The sequence below is a fragment of the Schistocerca americana genome, chromosome 6 (genome assembly GCF_021461395.2).
Source record: "Schistocerca americana isolate TAMUIC-IGC-003095 chromosome 6, iqSchAmer2.1, whole genome shotgun sequence".
Taxonomy (NCBI): Eukaryota; Metazoa; Arthropoda; class Insecta; order Orthoptera; family Acrididae; genus Schistocerca; species Schistocerca americana.
In genome coordinates, this window is record NC_060124.1 from 439,226,287 (window position 1) to 439,250,437 (window position 24,151).

The 24,151-nt window shown below is 43.6% G+C and overlaps 1 protein-coding gene and 1 pseudogene across 1 annotated transcript in view; one reads left to right on the plus strand and one right to left on the minus strand.

The window, feature by feature from the left end:
• The window catches only part of LOC124620195 (hemicentin-2-like), a 172,952-nt gene extending 153,113 nt beyond the window's left edge, over positions 1-19,839 (minus strand). Inside the window, exon 1 of the mRNA XM_047146864.1 lies at positions 19,788-19,839. Within this exon, the coding sequence (XP_047002820.1) occupies positions 19,788-19,839 (52 nt within the window). The remainder of the gene's footprint in view (positions 1-19,787) is intronic.
• LOC124620490 lies at positions 11,237-11,354 on the plus strand (annotated as a pseudogene).
• Positions 19,840-24,151: the final 4,312 nt, after the last annotated feature.

Below are 24,151 nucleotides of genomic sequence, written 5' to 3' on the forward strand. Positions count from 1 at the left end.
AGGTAAGTGATTTGTGAAACGTATAGTTTAATGTTAGTCAGGGCCATTCTTTTGTAGGGAATTTTGAAAGTCAGATTGCGTTGCGCTAAAAATATTTTATGTCAGTTTAAGCACAGTCGTGTAAGAATTGTTGAAAGGGGACGTTTCAAAGTGATTTTCCTCTCGTATATGACTTTTTATGCTACCTGGTCTGCTTAGCTACAGATCTATTAATTATTGTCCAACGTTTTGTTTTGTTAAAGACGAGCTGCATAAACGCTCTCTCGGGCAGTGAGAGTTGCCTTAATGGCCGTTAGGGTACTTGCGCTGATGCGCAGTCGTAATTAAAACGGCAGAAGGTTTCTGCATTCTTCAGTCTGCAAGTAGTGCGGCGCCTGCTACAGTGCAACGGGCATTTCGTCTCCGATTCGCTATTGAACCGCCAAGTAGGAAAAGCGTAAGCCGTTGGTTTAAGCAGTTTCAACATACAGAATCTCTCTGGAAAGGGAAAAGCCCGTCAGACGAATAAAAGACAGTCTTGTTCGTAGCCCTCAAGTTAGCGAAGATTTACAACACTTCATTTACCAACGAGACGGAGCAACACCCAATTGTCACCCTCACGTCGAAGGATTTTTAAATAAAACCTTTTCTCGGCAGCGGATAGGTCTACAACTCTGGCCAACGAGATCTCTTGGTCGCACGACCTTCCACTTTTTCTGTATAAAGGAGAGTATTTACATCCATTGACTACTAAAAACTCTGGCCGACCTGCAGGATCGTGTCATTGCATCGTTGAAATCCGTATCGCAAAATATGCTTCTTCGCGTGTTGGACGAGTATGGCTACTGCTTTCATGCTTGACGTGCAGCATTTGTGTCTCCCCACATTTTCTAACTTGTATTAAAAAACTTTGAACAGTATTCCTTTCTTTATGAAATAGACATTCAAAGTGCTGTAAAGTTAGTAAAAAATATTTACTAGTTTTCTGTGATTTTTTTTTGTTTCTTGATATGACTGATGAAAGGATTGTCCCATAATCTGTGAGCCGTGTACACTGGCTTCGCGGCCTGACAGAGTAGTGCCTCTCTGATCATCGAAGGATGTTCGTGGTTTAGTCTTCCGATTAGAGACGCTGGTGTGAGGGTCTTTGACTGTAACACAATTAAAGTGCGCGCGTCGTGTCAATTGTTCTCAAGAGTTCAAGATCGGTTCCGCGGTGGTGCGAGGATACTCCGCGAGATGGTGTGGCACGCGGCTGCGAGTATATGTTATGAAACAGCTCGTTCGTTTAAGTGATTTAGTATTTGTAATTTGCCCACGTTGTACTGTTCAAGTTTCTTTCGCTCGTTAAGAAACGTCTTAACTTCAGTTGGCTACAATTTAGTACGGTGTGGATGTATAAAGAACATGTATGTGCTGTTGTTGTTGTTGTTGTTGTATTACCGCACTTTAGCTATTTTGTCCTTAAAAGGGAGTTCCTTTTACTCAGGTACTACATACAGATTAGCTGAATGGATGATCGCTGAACTGTTTCCAATTCTAATACAATTAAGTGGGCTGACACTGTTGCTTCTCATATACTCAGGAGATGTTTGTGAACTAGGTGTTGACTTACTGAGTCCGTGTGGAATACGAGTAACTGGCTTAATCTGTTTGCTCTGCTGTTGATCAGGAATTGTTTGACAAAGTCAGGTGCTCTGGCTTGCATTGATCAAACAGTTACTTCTTACTTGAAGTGTCTGAAAGGCATTCAAATTGTTGGTTTGTTAAGTTGGTGTGAGAGGGAGCAATCATCTATTGGCTTAATCAGAAGAGGATCAATTAAAAGATAATTACTGAATGGGTTTGTGGCATTTAAAGCCAAGGGATAATTCTAACACTTGTAATTGATTTTCACTGCAAAATTTCCGTGCATGTTTACGTATGTTCTTTGCCGTTATTAAAGACGTTAATTAAGCCCTGTGACTTCTGGTCTATGCAGGCTGCTAACAGGTTAGGTATCATAAGGTATTCTAACTAGCAGGGAGAATACGTGGACTACCGTAATGAGAAAGCCCTGCAAGTGCAACGAAAGACCCACAACTTTTAAAAATACCGTTGTTTGTCCCTGGCTTGTCAGTGGATTTGCGAAGATTGTATCTGTTGTTTAAGTGATTGTCTTACTGTTGTTTGTCACTTGGTTGTCAATGGATTTACGAAGATTGTGTCTGTTGTTTAACTGATTGTCTTGATGGATTTCTCGAGTCATCTGCTTCTAAAATTATGAGCTGTAATTATTTGTTTTAAGGATGGAAGGTCATACTTGTATAATCTTTTTGGAATTCTTTGTCCATATAGTTTACTGTCAATATTATTTTACTATTAGCAATCAGAGTTGCAAAGTTAATAATCTTATTTAATGCTGGTTATCAGAGTTTGTTTAAAATTTTCTGAACTGACCTTCTGTGTTCAAGTGTTAAAAGTTTAGAAGAGACTAATAGTAAATATGTTTTGAAGATATGTTTGCAAAGCGGTGTGGCAGCTTGCAACTCGCATCTCGCACCTACCATTTTAATCTGATGACCATAGAATTCATACGGCTTCGACGTACCAGTGGCGTATTGTGAACTGAAGTTTAAGATTTATCAATTAAAAAGTTGATGGCAACAGGAAACCTAACGAGCATAAGGCTTCCACACTACAGCTGCAACCATAAGCCTGTTAGGTTTGTTGCTGACATTAAGATTAAAATTGAAAAAGCTTAAGCTTCGGTTGACGATAAACGATTGGCATTTAAATGTCGTGTTGCACATAAGTACTCTGTGGTCGTCAGTCGATGGGACAGTCCCGTTATTTGAGTGATAAAATAGTGTTCCAAAGTCCAGGGATGGTACAAACCCCACAATGAGACGTAGCATAGCCCTGCGATACTGGAATAACCAGTCAGGACGCGTGGGAGAGAGACCACGTGACAACTTCACGCGTCTGCCTCCAGAGAGACACAATTGAATCTCGATCTCTTACGAACTGCTCCTACTCCTGGGTATTTAAGCCGTGTGCTTGTGTGTCTCTCATGCTTCAGCTCTACTCCAGAGCAGGTGGATAACGCTAAACTTCAATAAAAGCATACATTTTCTCTGAATTTTCGACTTTCAATCACTACTGGCCGCGACCTCTTCCAACCTCACCTTCCTTCCATGAACAGTAAAGAACGTGTAGTCAATAAGCAGAGTGGATTCATCTCTTCAGTCTCTGTGACACCGAAATGAAGATGGCATAGAAAACACTGAAATGATGACTTCGGGCTTCCTGCCTCGAATCTTCACATGAAAGTGCAAATTCATCTACACTAGATAAATCCGTTAAATTTTACAGAGGTTGTGGGCAAGTACATGTTCCCCTTCTCTCAACATTTTATAGAAAGTTTCTGGAGCAACGAAAGGTACCACCAAACTAGACAAAATTGGAAGACATTTCCCGTTTCAGGAAGGGTTACCTCACAGAAGCACATAATTATAAATTTACTGAACAACAAACCTGGCATTGAAATTTTCTGGCAGATTAAAACTGTGTGCCGGACCGAGACTCGAACTCGGTACCTTTTCCTCCAGGAAAGCTTCTGTGAAGTTTGGAAGGTAGGAGACGAGGTACTAGCAGAATTAAAGGTGTGAGGACGAGTTGTGAGTCGTGTTTGGGTAGCTCAGAGGATGGAGCACTTGTCAGCAAAAGGTGAAGTTCCCGAGTTCGAGTCTCGGTCCAGTACACAGTTTTAATCTGCCCGGAAGTTTCATATCAGTGCACACGCCGCTTGCCAATTTTCTCCAAGCGCTTAAATTTTCATGTATTCGTGAAAACTCCTTCAATTGTGAAAGTGTTCTCTACGCTACATCTAGCTGTTTCGCATATCTACAACGGATTCTGTAAACGCCTCTATGGCAACGACTCTTCATAGCTCTATATATGGCTATTGTTTCGCCTACAGCCGTTTGCGCTTCGTAGCTGTAAAAAGCAATGGCTATTGAGAAGGAAGACAGTGCACTGCTGGTAAAGTTGTTTTATCAGAATGGCAGGAATGACCGACTCAGATTTTCAGCTTGTCGCATGCTCCAATGCAGCATCCCTCGTCCATTAACCCCCAATTGCAAAGTATTGGTTTCCTTAGGAGTTCGGACTGTATTAGTAGATCTCACAAGCAGCAAGGAGCTGCCGCCATGTTGCACTGAATAGACACCACTCGTCACGACGTAGCTGACGCATACATTCATCTAATGTAGAGACGGGGAACGAAAGGGAAAGGATGGGCCGGAATTAGTGGCTTCCAACTGCACACAGCATTGTGAAAATGCAATGATGGAAGTTGAAAATTTGCCCTAATATCGTCCGATTTTCTACAGTAATCAACAATTTTAGTCGCTGCGGATGGCCAAAGAAGTTAAAGCAGCCGCTCATGAGAAGCGGTAAATTGAGGTTGGAGTCCCTCTCAGACCGGGCACGAATTTTTAACTTCCGGCACTGCATTGTCGCATTGCCCATTGTGGCTGGAATCCCGAATTCCCGACTATTCTTTTCTTTCCACCTCATTCTCTCATACAAAAAAGATGGGTAGAAATATTCCTCATGAATACTCAGATGACATCCAGTGACCATATTCGAAGTCACTGAGTTCTCGTGACCGACCCATCATGTCGTCACTGCTTTTCTACTGACAAGGGAACCTCCCCATCGCACCCCCCTCAGATTTAGATATAAGTTGGCACACTAGATAGGCCTTGAAAAACTGAACACAGATCAATCGAGAAAACAGGAAGTTGTGTGGAACTATGAAAAAATAAGCAAAATATTCAAACTGAGTAGTCCATGCGTACGATAAGCAACATCAAGGCTAACATCAGCTTAGGAGCGCGCGTGGTCCCGTGGTTAGCGTGAGCAGCTGCGGAGCGAGAGGTCTTTGGTTTAAATCTTCTCTCCATTGAAAATTTTAATTTCTTTATTCTCGCAAAGTTACGATCTGTCCGTTCGTTCATTAACGTCTCTGTTCACTGTAATAAGTTTACTGTCTGTGTTTTGCGACCGCACCGGTAAATCGTGCGATTAGTAGACGAAAGGACGTGCCTCTCCAATGGGAACCGAAAACATTTGATCGCAAGGTCATAGGTCAACCGATTTCTCCACAGGAAAACGCGTCTGATATATTCTATACGACACTGGTGACGGCATGTGCGTCACATGACAGGAATATGTTGTCGACCCACCTAACTTGTACACTTGGCGAATGGGTAAAAAGATTCTTCTATCTTCCCCAATTTCCATTATCTTGTGGATGTGATAATCACTCCCAAAAAAGTGATGAAAACATAAGAGTTTGTCACATAAACTGAAAAAAATGAAACTTTTCACTAGCGGGAAGACTTGAACCAAGGACCTCTCGCTCCGCAGCTGCTCACGCTAACCACGGGGCCACGGCGCTCCTGGGTTTTGAATTAGCCTTGATGTTGCCTATCTGGCACATGGACTACTCAGTTTGTATATTTTGCTTATTTTTTCGTACTTCCACACAACTTCTTCCTGTTTTCTCGACTGATCTGTGTTCAGTTTTTAAAGGCCTATCCACTGTGCCAACTTATAACTAAATCTGAGAGGGTTGCGATGGGGAGGTTCCCTTGTGAGAAAACAACACTCCCCGCTGATCTTATACTGGTGGGTCCACCTCTCGTGACATCTGGTGGTCAGTTCTGCATTACACAGGGGTGTCCGAATACTTTTCATCAGACGGTGTACACCGCAAGTCACAATAAGGTTTGCGGTGGAGGGTCCTTCCGGCACCAGTTTAAGTTGCTCCCCTCCTCGTTCCATCAGCGAATAACTCATGGGACAAACGACTGCCGATAAACATCCATATGAACTCTGATCTCTCTGGTTTTCTCGTCGTCGTCGTTTCGCGAGACGTGTCAGTGGAAGTAACAAATGTTGCCCGAACGCTGAAGGAGCTTCCAAGCCAAGGCACACTCCAGAATCTGTCTTCTCAAGCTCCGTTCCGGCCGTACGTGGGGTATGGACCCCTCCACCGTACTCCACACCTATAAATCCCTCATCCGCCCTATCCTTTGTTACGCCCATCCGGCCTGGACCTCCGCCCCCCCCCCCTCCCTACCTTTTATAAATCCCTTCAAATCCTTGAACGCCATGCTCTCTGCCTCAACTATCGCATCCATCTACCCTCCCCCACGCGGCTCCTGTACGATCTCATTCCGTTCCCCCACCTCCTCCTTTTCCTTGAAAGGGTTCGGATCCTCTACACCTCCCTCAAACTCGATCCTCCTCACCCGCTTGTCTCGCCCATCCTCTCCCACCCCCACCCACTGCTGCACATGTATTCCCACGTTCCACCTGGTCTCCTTCTCTCCACCCTCCTTACCCTCTCCCAAGGTGGCTTCCGCCAGCTCCCTCTCCCTGATGATGACCTCCTCCCCTCCATCTACCCCTCCTACCAACTTTGATCCTCCCACCCTCTTCCTGTGTTTGCTCCTTTGGGCACCCTCCCTCCCTTCTCTCCCTCTTTCCTCCCTCCTCCATTTCTTCCCACTCCTCCCCCGGGCTTCCCCTCCCCTGTCCCTCTCCTCCTCCCCCCATCTCCTCAGGCATTGGCGTCCTTGTTCTCCCCTCTCCCCCACCTCACCCTTATTCCCCTCTTGGCAGGTCCCCGGACTCGCACACGCTAAGTGGACATTCGTGCGCCGGAGATCATCGCCATCAGTGTCTCGTGTGTGCCGTCGTGTTTAGTGTTCAGTGTTCCCCGTCACACTCCATCGTTCACCAGTGCCATCGACATCTTCAGTGTTTGTGCTTCGTATCAACAGTTTGTAGTGTGGATTGTCATCGAGTGTGATCGGCTTCATGTTTTTTATGTTCATGTGTCTACTGTTTTTTCCCCGCCGTTTTGTTCCAACCCATTTGTCTTCTCTGTTCTATCATTGAACTATCTTTGGCTGAAGAGCGGCGTATTGTGCTGCTGCCAGCCTACCTGATATACTGGTATTAAAATCACAATAAAGGAAAAAAAACTAAAGGAGCGCGTGCTGTCGGAATTCCAGCATTATACCTATGTACGATCCACAGTGCCCCTATTGTAGCATCTCCCAGTACAGTTCGTCGAGCGTCTCCAAGATGTTCTCGAACTTAGTGAACGATTCTGTGACGAAACCGCTTTTTACTTGATGGTGTCGTTCCGCCAATCAGACCTACTAACGGTCTCAAAGTAATGAGCATTACCCAAGAATCAGTGTTACAAGTGTTTTCCAAGCCAGTTACCTCGTGGATTGACTATGCTTTCCTATGAGTCTTCCAATTAATCTTAGCCTGGCATCTGCTCTTATTACAATTAGTGTTATACGGGACCTGTTCCGGAAGGTGACTCCTTGATGTTTCAAGATGGTTTGTGTTCTCAGTGATTCATGTCTAATAAAATAATGGAACAGTAATGAACTTTTTTGCCTATTATGCGAAATACTATCATCAATTTTACGCAAGCTTCCCTGCAATGGTCTTCTGATGCTGTAACCTTCCCATAGACAACAATATCATTAGCGAACAACCCTATTTAGCTTCCGACGTAACCGTTTAGGTGAATTATGCATATTGTGAACAGTAAGAGCCCAAGGACTCTTCCTCGTACTGTCTAATTATATAAAATCCTATAGCTATACCTAAAAGCAATATGAGATGAGAAGAACATATGCAGTTAGTAGTAGCGTAAATGAATAGGAGACAGCCGGCCGTTGTGACCGAGCTGTTCTAGGCGCTTCAGTCCGGAACACGCTGCTGTTACGGTCACAGGTTCGAATCCTGCCTCGGGCATGGATGTGTGTGTTGTCCTTAGGTTAGTTAGGTTTAAGTAGTTCTAAGTCCTAGGGGACTGATGACCTCAGAAGCTAAGTCCCATAGTGCTCAGAGCCAATTTTTTTAAATAGCAGACAGATTATTTTGGGAGGAGGCAACTGTTAGAATACAATGCATATGTGGAGGATTCCACATCACATTCTCCGGCATGGCCGATTGTTTAGACCATTAAGCTATTCTGCGTAACAGATGACATCAAAGGAAATTAGGAGGGTTCAGAATTTTGTAACGTAAAATCAATCAGAGGACGTGCAAAAACACAAGAATGTCAGTATTCGCAGAGTCAGTGTGAGAATGGAATGCGCTATTGAGTGGATAATACTAGCATCATGTGCACTCTGTGACACCCACAATAGTGCATAAAACATACTTAATGGGCCAATCTGTTGACTACCGACCATCGCGAGATTGAAAATCTCCTGAGAGTTTTGTGGGCATACGACGGCGATAGGAAATTATGAACGCGGAGTAGAGATGATTGAGGAACCATTTTAGCGACGGTGTCAGCCCTAAATGGGGAAATCCATTAACATTACCAAAGGGCAGAGTTCGTTGGTACGACGCCTGTGAACGAGCTTCTCGGAAACGGTGAGGATGTGAAGGTTTTTACGTTATGAGAAGCAGCAGTTTTGTCTGTGATATTGTCGATAGTAAACACTTTCCCTGAGTAGTGTCATTATGGAGACTCTCTGGATTCCAAGGCTTGTATTGTTGTCAAACAGTCGGTGCACAAGAGAGAGGCTTTGGTACCGAGCGTGGCTGGAGGCAGGTATCCATTGTTGTAAAGCCGAATTTTCGCAATCCCAGTTGCGGGGCTAATACTGCGATAGTGGCATGTCGTGTTTAGGGAACATATTTTAGTTTTGGATTTGTAAATTTCGTAACTTGCATTGTTTTCCTACTATGATACTCTTGCTTTAGTACCTCGTAAATGAATTTATTCAAGAATGACTTACATCACCATTTACGCCATTTAATTTGTGTACACCGAATGCGAATTTCGTGTAAGGAATTAATGTCTGTGGAAGTTTTGTCAAAAGAACTAATTTCATAAACTTACTATTTGATTACACATTTCAATTATTTGTAAATAACAATGTCCAACGATGTAGATGTGTCCATAAATTTTCGCTTCTGAAGTGCAATTAGTATTCAAAATATTCCTCATGTAGACTCTAAGTGCCATTGGATATTTAAGAGGCTGTTTTTGTTTTGTTTTGATTAAATGTAGCACTCTGGTATGGGAATGACAAGATTTATTTAAGTAATGATAAAGCAAATTGGTTTATTGTAGCTCCTAGCAGTGGAACACAATTAGATGGCACATATTATGTATCTATTGTCGCAGAGGTAAGACAGCTGACTATTAGTACCAGGAATTAAGTATTGTCTCCACAATTAAGTAACAATGATTGTCTATTCAGATTAGATTCAGTGAAACAATAACTGTATTGACTTACATTCTGATATTATTTACTTTCAGTGGCTGCGTAATTACTTTGCGTCGGAAATCTAAATATTGAGATTACATATAAAGTATGTACAGTAACAACAGTCACACATGGCATGTCAGATGCGTTGTACTGATTAGGGCTGCATTAATGTATGTAGCAATGCATGTAGGTACTTTAGAAAAAAGGTTTCATATGCAGTACAACTAATGTATGCTTACAGCCTGTAGCCAGCATATACATCAGGTATCTAAGGCAGTGTTCTTTAAAACGTTTTGGCTCTAAGCACTATGGGACTGCTGAGGTCATCAGTCCCCCAGAACTTAGAACTACTTAAACCTAACTAACCTATGGACATCACACACATCTATGCCCGAGGCTGGATTCGAACATGCGACCGTAGCGGTCGCGCGGCTCCAGACTGTAGCGCCTAGAACCGCTCGGCCACACCGACCGGCTAAAATTTTTTGCTCAAGAGCCTACGCTGACTTTGTGGTGTGACACCATGGGCCGCATGTGTACCTATGTCATTATTAATTGCTAACCTACACAGATTACTGTGTTTTGAGCCCCAAATAGACTAGCTGTAGGAAGGGCGTGTTGAATTTTCAGCCGGCTTCCAAGGGCTGATTTTTAAATGTCAGCACCATTCGGAACACTTCCTGTTGACTGTTCTGTTTCACATTGCTGCTACCCTCGGCAGTCTCAAAGGTGTGACTCTGTAAGGGCCTGACGAAGCACTTATTTTACTTAGGCGAGCGGACGATTAACTTATTAATGGCAGTAATTTTACTTCTATTTAAACACATTTGCAATGTTTGACACCATCACACAAGTTCACTGAATGCCTTGAATGTCATTCTTCTTCTACTCATTGCGATTTTTTGCGACGGCCTTAATTTAATTTACATATTCCTTGCTACAAATACTACCACATTTGCACGCGACCGTCTCTATAATATGCATTCAGCAATCCAAGTTACTTCAGTGTCAAAACTCGTACCGTAGGAACAGATGGACGCAAGTCACGTATGCCCGTGTGTTGCAAGTACTGGAAGGCAAACATTAAAACGTTCCACCCGCCGCATTAAAACTTCAGTGACCGTCCTGCTTACCCCTCTGCACCTGAAGTAATCAGCCATCTTAATTAATCTCACGGCCAAATTCATCAACCGCAGTTAAAATATTATTGTCTCTGCTTGTATTTTTACTTGTTACTGAACAGGGTAACTACGTTATTGAGAAGCTCTTATTGGTGGTTAAGGGTTTTGGATTCGGTTGTTAGTTGCTAGATGAATATTATTATTCAGACAAAATACAAAATGTAAAATACGACTGGCCTCGCGAACACTTAATTCGTGCCGTAGAAAGTTTCAAAGAAATGAAAAGTAAAAACGTGAAAAACTTGCGCAGATGAAAAGTCACACTTAGTACAGAACGTAAAATTTTAGACTGCATAGAAGTTGCAGTTGGTCGACTGCTGTCTTGCTACTGTGGTGGACATTAATGTAAAGTGTTTGAGGGACGCTGAGATCACGACTAAGCGACAGGATGTTGGATACCCAACCTCATCACAAAATGTGGTGCCCGAGGCGAGCAGGACGAGATTATTAATTACGATTGCAGTGTGCAGAGGATCATGTTGAATGGACCGTTGACCAGTGGAATTCTGTCACCTGATCGGACAAGATCTGCGGTCGTTTCGGGATACTCCGTCGTACAGGCTAACGGATTCTTAAAACGTGCAATACAACACAGACGCAGGCCACTGGAGGTAGTTTATGCTGTGAGGTGCATTTACCTGTGTTTCCATGGGAACTGTGGTAGCAATGCAAGGCAACGTGACAGCTAAGGACTACACGAACATTACTGCGGGCCATCTGAGTCATTTCATAATTGGCCAAAATTGTGGTAAAGTAGTTTAAGGAGCGGCCAACGACCTTGCCGCAGTGGTAACACCGGTTCCCGTCAGATTACCGAAGTTAAGCGCTGTCGGGCTGGGCTAGCACTTGAATGGGTGACCATCTGGTCTGCCGAGCGCTGTTGGCAAACGGGGTGCACTCAGTCCTTGTGAGGCAACCTGAGGAGCTACTTGATTGAGAAGTAGCGGCTCCGGTCTCACAGTATCATAAATCGACATACGGCCGTGAGAGCAGTGTGCTGACTACATGGCCCTCCATATCCACATACAGTGATGCATGTAGATTTAGGATGACACGGCGGACGGTCTGTACCGTTGGGCCTTCATGGCCTGTTCAGAGTTTAGTTTAGTTTCAGTTTTTAATGTAAGGGGCACAACAGCTCACACTGATGTCTTGGTCACCGTATTCCTCAACACAATGAAACACATCTGTGGCGCTATCAGGAGCCAGCTCCGTATTGACAAACCACCGATCCGTAATTAATGGGAACTACGTGACCTGTGCATAGACATCTGGTGTCACAGACCTCCGAAAATTTATCAGGAACTCGTCAAACGCAGCTGGACTGCAACCGTACTGCATTAAAAAGTTGGACCAACGTCATATTAAGCGGGTAGACATTATGTTTTAGCTTATAGGCATTTACAGGTCATTAGAGAACATTCCATTGTTCCAAGGGTGGTAGTACAGACCAAAACAATACAGTACTCACCAGTAAACATGTCATCTAAAATGCATCCCTCGAGAACTATGAACACGTTTTTACCTTCGCAAAGGTAGAAGCATATTCTTTTACACGAAAAATTGAAAACATAATCTTGTGTTGCGGTCTGTCCAATAGAAGCAACACTCGAATCCGTGTCCCGTTTGGACCTCCATTACGATAGCGAGTGCAAAAATAAAACTACAAAGTCGAAGCATTTCACACATCAAAACACTGCTGCTTCCATTTGGATCTAATGTATGTGCCGCACTTCGCAAGAGCAGTGAATACAGCGTTCAGTAATCATACCAGTTGATGTTTATTATACGCCATATACATGGACAAAAACAAGGAAATGTAGTCTCATTAGCCTTTTGTAACAGCAGAGAGCTTTCAGTAGAGCAGATGTGATTCACAGTACCGAAGACGGACAAGTGCTAATAGCTCTTAAGGTCCACATTTTGAATCCCGTGTTTGTGGGTTAGTGTAATTTCTGATACCGCCAGATAAGAGAGACACAGCTAAAGACTTTAATGATTTTTCATTATGTAATAAAATATACACGATAACTGGTTTGGTTGATTAGCAACAATATTCAGATGTATGGAAACAACAGAACAACGATAAAAATTTCTTCAGTTAATATCAAAAGCTTTTAACAAAGAACGTAATGGGTAATTTGGGTTTCTTTTACTGCTTTTAATGTTTTAATTTTTATATAAAAATTATGTTTTTTTAGATATTGTTGTGGTTTCACATTAACTGAAAAGGCAATTTATCCATTTCTTCCGTTGTTTCCGTAGATTTGAGATTGTTTCCTAATCAACTGAAACCAGTTATCATAGAGTTGTTGTTATATAATACTGCGAACAAGAACACTGACATTTATAACAACTAATCTTGTGTGGATAAATGAAGTGTCACTGCAGAATCCAAAGGATACACTGATTTCATATACCGTAGAATGTGAACTTTTGTTTGTAGGTTAAATTTATTGTAATTTCCAAACTCTAATTAAGTATTCTTGTATTATTCTTTTTAGCACTAAATAACGTTTGTTATATCTCTATTCTAATGAATGGAGAAGATGGGTATCTGCATGCGAGAGTAGATGTTGTTGGAAATCAAAAGACTAATAGTACAAATTAGGCGAGGCAACGCTCCATTCAGAAGTTGTAACACCCTACACTCCTGCAAGAGTTGATGTTTAACATCATTCTGAAGTACTTTTAGAGGCAATATTATTAGGCATATATATGGCTTTACCGTAGGAATAAAGACAGCGTTTCAAGACAAATGAAAGTTATTGGAAATGCTCTGACTTTCATCGGGGATGTTCAAATGGTTCAAATGGCCCTGACCACTATGGGACTTAATTATTGAGGTCATCAGTCCCCTAGGACTTAGAATTACTTAACCCTAACCAACCTAAGGACTTCACAAACATCCATGCTTGAGGCAGGATTTGAACCTGCGTCCGTAGCAGCAGCGCGGTTCCAGACTGAAGCGCCTAGAACCGCTCTGCCACCACGCCCACCTCTTTGGGGAAGAATTTTATTTAACTGTGTATAGCTGATAAAATACTTACTACTTTATTTTCAAACAAAACTGAACATCCAAGCTGCCCGGTCAGAAGTAGCAGTGTTAGGATGAAGTTTTATAAAACTGCCACGCAGGAAAACCGCTTATACTCAAACCACAACTTCTACGCCCACGTTATGCGGTTTTTATTCTTTGTGTTCAATACCTTTAATACTCGTAGGAATCCAATGTATCAGTTTCTCATATTCGGAGATGTTGATCTTATCTAGTGCACGCGAAGATGATGGGAAACAGCGTCTTTCATTTCAATATACATGCCTCGGTGTTCAAGTGGTTTAGCTCAGTGTGTCAAAAATTTAGTATAAGCTTACATTTCAGAGACGTCTGTTTTAACTATAGACAGCGAGCCAAGTGTTGTGGGAACATTTACTTTTATTGTGTTTGTGTGAAAAATGCTTAGCTGTGAATTAAACTGCGAGTCACACCGGACAAATTGGTGAGATGTGAGAATTTACCAGATAGTGACAAACGCTCTAAAGCCTTTAACAAGTCTGTTTCAATTGGCTCGTGTAAGAGAAATTGGTGTCGTCGGAAGCACCGTGAGCGGGGCGACTACTCTGTCTGCCGTCCGGCACCCTTCCTCGCACCCCCACCCCCACGCCCTACTCCCACCCTCTAACACTCTGTTGGCTGGCTGCGTTCCCTGACGGTGCCGGCGATATTGAATTTCCCACCAGCCGCACTGTCAGCGGCCGTCGCCAAGAGAAGCACTGGCCTCCAGACATAACCATTAGGCAGGCGTCCAACAAATATTTTTCTTTATTTTCTTCCCAGACTCCTGTGACTTTTTTCATATTTTACACTACTTTAGGTGATGTGTGTTCGTGCGGAGGGGGAAGGAACCGCAAGGAAATTCGCTGACGTGTTTATGCCTCCGCATAACTGTGGTAGCAGCAAGATTGTAAGGCCGAAAGAGGCTTCTCAGCTTGTGATATCTCGCTCCATCTATTCCGAAAACAAAATTTCAAGCCTGTCTGGTTTCTTTGGTGCGGCTGCTGGAACGTGCACACAAATCAGACAATAGGAGAAACAAGTGATTTTCGAGATTTCATTTTTCACTCAACGATGTGGAGGTTTCTAGGGATACATACCGTGTTTAACGCAAAAAAGAATTCGTGGAAAGATTAACAAGGTGTCAGCGAATGGTAGTAATCAAAAGGGCATATTTGGCCCAGCAATATACTTTTATTAACCGAGACATCTTACAGCACTCTACCCTGAAAGTGCAGTCTGTTCCTTGTTAAGAACAAATTTTCGCTAGGTAACATCGTACATACTCAGCATATCGTGATAGCTCTAAACAATCCTAGTACTAGTAGCTGAAATAATTGCTGATGTTTTCATGTACATGTTTCGCAAGTGTTTGCTGTGGATGAGTCCAGCATTAGTGGTTCATTTTTGGATGTTTATGCAACAGTGTAGACGATGCAGTACGGCTCCAGCAACATTGGCCTTCCTTTTACCATATCAAAGGACTGAGCGCTGCTTGTAGAACATTGTGAAGTTTTATGTCACAGTTACCTTTTCAAGAGTGGTAGTTCACTGTTAAAACGATACAACGTTCTACTTCAATGCACTTACAAACACAAAGCAAACAAATCAACTTCTCATAGTCGGAGTTCACAGTCATACAGAGCTTTTGACGGAAGAAAGTATTTATTTCACAACTGAAGTTTCGACTTTTGTGCCATTTTCAAATGGCGCTTCAGGAGATTTTGATTCAGCTCTTGTCAGATCTTAAAAGCCTACTATATGTATACATTTATTGTGAAAAAGAAACCTTTTCACTGTAGAAATACTGTGATATGTATACATGCCGGAGGATTTTAAAGTCTGAAATGTGTTAACACAAAGTCTTTTGCAGTACCACTCGAAAATGGCCCATAGGTCGAAATTACAAATGTGAAACAAATCATTTCTATAGTCACGGCGAATATAATGTCCTCTAAAACACAAAACAATTATGTTCAAACCGTTCAAATGCTCTGAGCACTATGGGACTTAACATCTGTGGTCATCAGTCCCCTAGAACTTAGAACTACTTAAACCTAACTAACCTAAGGACATCACACACATCTCTGCCCGAGGCGGGATCCGAACCTGCGACCGTAGCGGTCACGCGGTTCTAGACTGAAGCGCATAGAACCGCACGGCCACACCGGCCGGCAAAACAATTAGCGATAAACTTATCTATTCGTGTCCTATGGAAATACTGCTCAAATACTCTTAAAATATTTTTGATATGATGGTTCACAGTACGAAATGAGAGACAGTCCTTCCATTTAAGCCAGCTGCCTAGACACAGTGTAACAAAGTTTAAAAACCCGTGATTTGGTCGTAAATTTTTTCACAACTATATCAACTGAGTCATGCTAATTGCCAATAAATTAGCATATTACACAAATATTCTCGCGTTTATTTTTGACAATATTAGTTTATGTAGCCGAAAATACATGTTTTGACGATGACTTGGGTTCTACTCGTGTCTAATGATTTATAATACTTGTAACATTTGATAATGGACTAAGGCGGAAATGTAGATTGTGAAATAAAACCTGTTCTACAGTCAAAATAGTGGTTATATCTTTAAAAAAAATTTACATGAGTGTGACTCGATACGAAGGTAAAAGATTAACCAGACGAAGCGTTGGTTCAAAGAAGCTTTTCTAGCAATTGGCGTGGAACGATTGAGGGAAGCCATGACATCCCGGATCAATACTGCAGGAGGGGGATTAAGCTCATGTCTTCTGGATCATCTTACATTTTTGTCACCGGTAATGAATGGATTGTGATGAAGTCCCGATTTATCAAGCGGAAAAAGTGGTGACAATGAGTAGATACCGTTAAAACATCCAGGACAGATAGTGAAATTGTCAGTATTAATAAATTTTAGTTAATTAAATAGAGACGGGCAGTTGTGGAACATATAAATCGAAGACTTCATCCCCATAGTTGCTTCCACTTCTTGAACAGGCACGCCATTGTTTGCTGTTTGTAAGTCATTAACTTGTAGAACAAGGAATAGTATGTCTGGTGCTACTAAATATAACAACTTTACTCGTAAATCAACGAGTAATTGAATCAAATATTCTGACCTAGAATCCGATAGGATGAATTATTAGCCAAAGTAGTTGCAAACCCACCCGAAAAAGGAAAGGGTTTTCTCTGATATTCACCTTAATCCTTGTCAATAGCTCAATAAATTTAGAGGATTTTTACGGAAGGAAAAAAAACAAACATGGCTCATTCAGGGAAAAGAGGGAGTATCATCTACCCCGGAGGAAAGTAAATAAACAATCTTGTGACGCATTTTGCTACAGAAAGGAGGACTAGCAATACTGTTGACAGTAAAATGGCTCCTTTGCGCCGTAAGAATTTCCAAGATGCTTGTAATAAATTATCTGAGTCTTGGATTACAAATGGGCTATCAACAAGTGTCCGATTGCCGTAACTCCCGATGTCCCCTCTCGTCAGTTAACGTCAAGCGCGTTGTTCGATGGAATGAGGGAAGTTTTAGTGTCTTTTTTTATAGGTCGTCATTACATCCTATGGAAGTGTCTGCTGTTCGACATCAATGAACTTTACTCCAGGATAATAACAACTAGATCAAGGTAGGTCTTACGATTCTGTCTGCCTTCTCTCTGTGATATGCAGTGTTAAATGAAAATTAATTCCTACAGACACAAACACACTACATATAAGTATCTGCATTAATGCAGTTATCGCAGAAATTTCACGAAACGCTATTGCTTCACCAACTGCTTCGCTTCCCCAGGGACTTGAAATGTGAGCATAAGCCTCGCAGAAAGACTCGTAAACCTTCAATTGTTTTATATGTATGGACACAGTGGGTGGACACTCATTCACACATTATAACAGTCTGTTGATTCGGAGACAAAAACCTTCACAGTGAGTGGACCTTGATTTAAGTCAATGGGGAATGTCGTAAATTTGCGCAGGATAGGATTCGAACTAGTCAGATGGGCTGATCTTTATACATTTTTCCGTAAAGGAACTCATAAAATAGGGGCCTCTTCGCCACAGTCACCTTTCCCTAAAAACAAAAATACACTACGTAATCAAAAGTATCATGACACCCAAAAAAACATACGTTTTTCATATTAGGTGCATTGTGATGTCACCTACTGCCAAGTACTCCATATCAGCGACCTCAGTAGGCATCAGACATTGTGAGAGAGCAGAATGGGGCGCTCCACGGAACTCACGTACTTCGAACATAGCCAGGTGATTGGGTGTCACTTGTGTCATACGTCTGTACACGATATTTCCACACTCCTAAACATCCCTAGGTCCACTGTTTCAGATTTGATAGTGAAGCGCACAGGCCGACCTCGTCTGTTGACTGACACGGAACGTCGACAGTTGAAGAGGGTCGTAATGCGTAATAGGTGGACATACAGGGGGGTTACAAAAAGTACCGCCAAACTTTCAGGAAACATTCCTCACACACAAAGAAAGAAAATATGTTAGTGGACATGTGTCCGGAAACGCTTACTTTCCATGTTAGAGCTCATTTTATTACTTCTCTTCAAATCACATTAATCATGGAATGGAAACACACAGCAACATAACGTAACAGCGTGATTCAAACACTTTGATACAGGAAATGTTCAAAATGTCCTCCGTTAGCGAGGATACATGCATCCATCCTCCGAGGCATGGAATCCCTGATGCGCTGATGCAGCCCTGGAGAATGGCGTATTGTATCACAGCCGTCCACAATACGAGCACGAAGAATCTCTACATTTGGAACCGGGGCTGCGTAGACAACAGCTTTCAAATGCCCCCATAAATGAAAGAGGGTTGAGGTCAGGAGAGCGTGGAGGCCATGGAATTGGTCCGGCTCTACCAATCCATCGGTCACCGAATCTGTTGTTGAGAAGCGTACGAGCTCTTCTACCGAAATGTGCAGGAGCTCCATCGTGCATGAACCACATGTTGTGTCGTACTCGTAAAGGCACATGTTCTAGCAGCACAGGTACAGTATCGCATATGGAATCATGATATAGGTGGAAGAACATGGGGCCCAATCAAGACATCACCAACAATGCCAGCCCAAACGTTCACAGAAAATCTGTGTTGATGACGTGATTGGACAATTGCGTGCGGATTCTCGTCAGCCCACACACATGTTGACTGTGAAAATTTACAATTTGATCACGTTAGAATGAAGCCATACTGACGAAACTAAAATGAGCTCTAACATGGAAATAATGCGTTTCCGGACACATGCCCACATAACATATATTCTTTATTTGTGTGTGAGGAATGTTTCCTGAAAGTTTGGCCGTACCTTTTTGTGAGACCGTGTATATTCAGACCATCACATAGGATTTCCAAACTGCATCAGGATCCACTGCAAGTACAAAGACGGGTAGGCGGCAGGTGAGAGAAGTAAATGCAAAACTACGCCTCATTTGGTGTAAGGAGCGAAAACATTGGACGATTGAATAGTGAAAAACCGTTGTGTGGAGTCACGAATCATGGCACACAATGTGGCGATCCGATGGCCGGGTGTGGGTATGGCGAATGCCCGGTGAACGTCATTTACCAGCGTGTGTGGTGCCAACAGTAAAATTCGGAGACGGTGGTGTTATGGTGTGTTTGTGTTTTTCATGGAGGGGGCATGCACCCCATATTGTTTTGCGTGGCACTATCACAGCACTGGCCTACATTGATGTTTTAAAAACATTCGCGCTTCCCACGGTTGAAGAGCAGTTTAACACGATCGAGCAGCTGTTCATAGTGCACGGCCTGTGGCGGAGTTGTTACACGACAATAACATCCCCGTAAAGGTTCTGGCCTGAACAGAGTCATGACGTAAATCCTATAGAACACCTTTGGGATGTTTTGGGACGAGGTCTTCCTGACAGGCCTCACCGACCGACATCGTTACCTAAGTTCATCACGTCGTGACGAATGGGCTGCCATTTCCCAACAAACCTTCCGGTACCTGATTGAACGTATGCCTGAGAGAGTGGAAGCTGTCATCAAGGCTAAGGTTGGGCCAACACCATATTTAATTTCATCATTTCCGATGGAGAGCGCCACGATTTTTAAGCTGTTTTCAGCCAGGTGTATCTGCAGCCCGGTGTATTTTCAGGACTCCAGGGGTTCTCCCCCAAACTACGTTTATCCCAGAAGTTCTACCTAAACTAAAAAAGAAGTAAAGGGAAGGAGGGAGAGGGTAACTAATGTATATATCGGACAATTTCTGTAATTTTTCCCAATTACCTGTTTGTGAAGTCCATGGAAGGCGCCAGTAGCTGTGGTCAAATAAATCCATGTCTTCTCGAAAAAAAGGCGTATAGCTTTATCGGATCATAGTATCAAAAAAATCAGCAATAGTGCGTCAGACCAACTGCCCATTGAGGGATATTCCAACTGCATTGCGGAGCGTAGAAAGTGTTCCAAAACAAGCTGGAAAAACGGTGTCCGTATTTCGGATTACGGGCCATAGCACATTGTCGTTTGTTCGCGGCAGTCCAAAATTCGAGAACACTCCTCTCACCAGTGGGATAAAAACATTGAACTGCAAGGCCATGGAACCAATTCACAGAGTGAGTCATTGTCTGCAGGTAGTACCCATCTTATGGGAACAAAAATCGTTAGCGTTGTTATTCGGTCAGGAGCAGCTTGTGTGAGGAGTGGCAGAATTCTCAGAACCAAGTGCCACACATCTACTGATGGGCTACAAAGACGCGATGATCGTCCATGTCTAGTATCCTGCACGTGACGCAAAGTGGAGACTCCGCGAGGGGAACTCGATGGAGACAGGAGCGATTGCCGGTCGGAGTGACCGTGCGGTTCTAGGCGCTACAGTTTGGAACCGAGCGACCACTACGGTCGCAGGTTCGAATCCGGCCTCAGGCATGGATGTGTGTGATGTCCTTAGGTCAGTAAGGTTTAATTAGTTCTAAGTTCTAGGCGAATGATGACCTCAGAAGTTAAGTCGCATAGTGCTCAGAGTCATTTGAACCATTTGAACAGGAACGATTCAGTTGTTTCTCATTGACGGCGACGTACCACTCTGAGTGCAGCAGTGTCAGGGAAAGGGACTCTCACCCCCGCCATATACTCCATATACTGCGCCACATGTAGTGAACTTCTGTTCAGTCACGGTGGGAGTGCGGGCCAGTGGCATCTTACTGTAGACCACCCTCGTCGACAACAAGCTCATAGTCGGCAAAGAGGCAGAAAGTTAGTTGTTCTAAAAAAAAATTGATAGAAAGGCATCGAGAATTCCGACAATGCACCGGAGGAGCGTATGAGTTCGGCGCATATGCATCAGGCAGTGAGCTGGTGTGGTACGTCTCGAGCCCTATCCGGAATATGGTAAGGACCCATACCCCCTAAAGCCTTGGAAAGGGTGAGACTTTAAAGGTCATCCACTGGCTAACAAACTAATCCATCACAGCTGACAGGCAGTGATACAGGGGCTGCGGGACCAGAAGAGTTTGCACCGCGTGAAGGGTCCGTGATGCTATGTAGGAGTTGACGTAGCACGTATGTTGCGGAGGAAGCGGAGGCAATGTTCATCGACTCCAAACCTGATCCCCTTTAGTAGATGTAAGCAGAAGTCTGATCTGAGGGCCACAGAGGACAACTGGCAGCTTAAGGTATCGGCCACATTGAGGAGGTCAACGCAATTCCTCTTTCAGACCTGGACCTATATTCATATCTCACGATTTATGTACATTAAGGAGGCTGCCTGACGTCTCGCCATACGTCGCCATCCACGCAAGCGCCGCCCAGGCGTATTCGCACTTTGAAGCCAGAAGACCACATTTCCCACATAGACAGTAGAGCAAAGTCGATGTCCACCTAGTGACCTACGCATCAGTCGTTGTCGTAGTCCACATAACAATGAAAATATCCACGGGTGTACTGCCAGTCTACAGTGTCCAACGGTCACAATATTTCGGCGAACATACATGTCGCCATCATCAGGTGAACTGACGGACTGAGCTCATGTGAACGAGCCGGCACGGAGATCCGTACGCTATGGCTGCTCAGAGGGAACTGGGTTCGGTCACGGCGGCGGCCGATTTAAATACCCTCCGCCCACGGCGCGCTCCCTCCGCTGTCCGCGCCCCGCGCCACGTTCGCGCGGTGGAACAGATTGCGACGGCATCTGAGATGACGTCGCTGTGATGGCTCTGTCCGCCGTGGTCGTCACAACTATACGTTTGCTCGATTTACTCTTGATTAACCCAATCGCTGGTTCCCAAGACTTGCTAAGATTATAGCCACAGTCACAGTTTATGAGGTCGTAATTGGTGCGAATTTCGATGGCCTCTCTAACAACGCTGTCCCAGTATCTCGACGTCTGTACCAGAATCCTCGTACGTTCATATTCCATAGCGTGATTTTCTGACAAACAATGTTCAGCGACCGCCGACTTGCTCGGATACATCAGTCGAGTGTGCCTCTGGTGTTCACGGCATCGATCCTCGACGGTATGCATCGTCTGACCAATATACGACTTGCCACATTGACACGGAATCTGGTACACGCTGGCCTTCCTCAAACCGAGGTCATCTTTGGCGCTCCCCACCAGTGCACGAGTTTTATTCGGAGGACAAAACACAGTTCCGACCCGGTGTTTCTTCAAAATGCGGACGATTTTCCCCGAGAGTACGCCTGTATATGGAATAAACGCAGTGACTACCTCCTACCTCGTGATTTCATCCATCTCCACAGGTTGTGCTGTAGTGGTTGGGTGGAGAGCACTTTGAATCTGCCACTCTGAGCACCCATTTTTTCGAAATACAGTTCTCAGATACTCCAATTCCTGGGGTAGACTCTCAGCCTCAGAGATAGTGTGCGCCCTCTGTGAAGGGTGGTGGCAGCTGTCTGCGTGCAAATACAGATCAGTGTGCGTTGTCTTCCGATACACCCCACGAGCTAGGGTGCCGTCAGCCCTTCTCTTGACCAAGACGTCAAGGAAAGGTAATTTAACCTTCGTTTCAGTCTCCATAGGGAATTTGATGTTGGGGTGTATGGAGTTTAGATATGTAAGGAAGTCAAGGAGTTTGTCCATACCATGTGGCCAGATAACGAACGTGTCGTCCACGTAACGGAAAACGCAAGTAGGTTTCCATTCGGATGACGACAGGGCTTCCTCCTCGAAGTTCTCCATGCACAAATTCGCTACCACCGGTGAGAGTGGGCTACCCATGGCGACTTCCTCCGTCTGTTCGTCGTATTCTCCATTAAAAGGAATATACGTGGAAGTCAAGACATGCCTAAAAAGTTCAGTGGTCTTCTCGTCAAACTTCTGACCAATTCTAGTGACTCTCGCAGGGGTACCCTCGCAAACAAGGAAACGACGTCAAAACTCACCATGATATCTGACTCATCAAACCTGAAGATATCAAGGCGTTTAACAAAATCCACTGAATTACGGATGTGATGAGGGCATTTACTCACATAAGGACTTAATATTCCCGTCAGGTATTTGGCCAACAAATATGTAGGTGCCCTGATGTTGCTGTCAATGGGGCGTAATGGTACCCCCTCTTTGTGAACCTTCGAGTGTCCATATAGCCTAGGCGGTACCGAACGTTGGGGTAACAATTTCTTAGCGTCACCCTCCGGTAAATCTGCGTCCTTGTGAAGCGACCTCGTCTTGTTCTCCACCTTCTTTGTAGGGTCAACGCTGACCTTCCGGTAGGAATCGTCATTTAGCAGGCTCTGCATCTTATCCTTATGGGAGACAACAACTGTAGCGTTGCCTTTGTCAGCCGGTAAGACAATTTCAGAACGCTCCCTCAGATCACGAAACACGTTGCAGCTCGACTTCCGCCTGAATCAGCTGAGGAAATACGTCGTGAAACTTGTCGTGGGTTGACGAAATCCAAGCCGATGAAGTATAATATCACCAGTAAAGAGAGGGCAGCCATTCGGGCTTCACAAAATACCTTTCCATTGTTACTTAAAAGTTTCAAATGCGTTTCGATAGTTTATAAGTAAACCAATTGGGTAAAAAGTACGAGAGGTCATTAGTAATTTCAGCTAACACTCATGTAATATACGTAATCAGAGCCGATCTTTTAAAGTTTAATGATTTTAGACTCTTAATTACTTAAAAATAACGAGTATTTTGTTAGAATGTTGATAGAAACGCTCTTTCTTTCCTTTTTGTTGTTATAATCATTCACAGTGACATATTTGTAACAAAGGAAAAAAGGCTCTTCCCACAAAAGAAAACAGTCTATTATGAATTCACATTCCACTCGGATGCGTCCTACTGATTATTCAGTAAAACATAATCACTATATCCGAAACTAAAACCACTCAATAATTCTATTATATCAAATTAACCCGTAAACAAATCACGCCGAAGCGAACGATTGACCATACTGAAACCTAACCAGCTCTCAGTACATTTGTAAGAAAATCGGTGGGAGAATCGATCGGTAATAGGTCTCAGTAGCTGACTAAATAGCAACTTCGATTAAACAACAGAAAACGACGTCAGTACCGAAGCTAACGTACAGCGCGACACACAAGAGGGCCACTGACCACAACCCGTGGAAGTTGGCGGCTGACCGTCGTACACTACGATCAGCCGCAAACGGCCATTCATCAAGTAA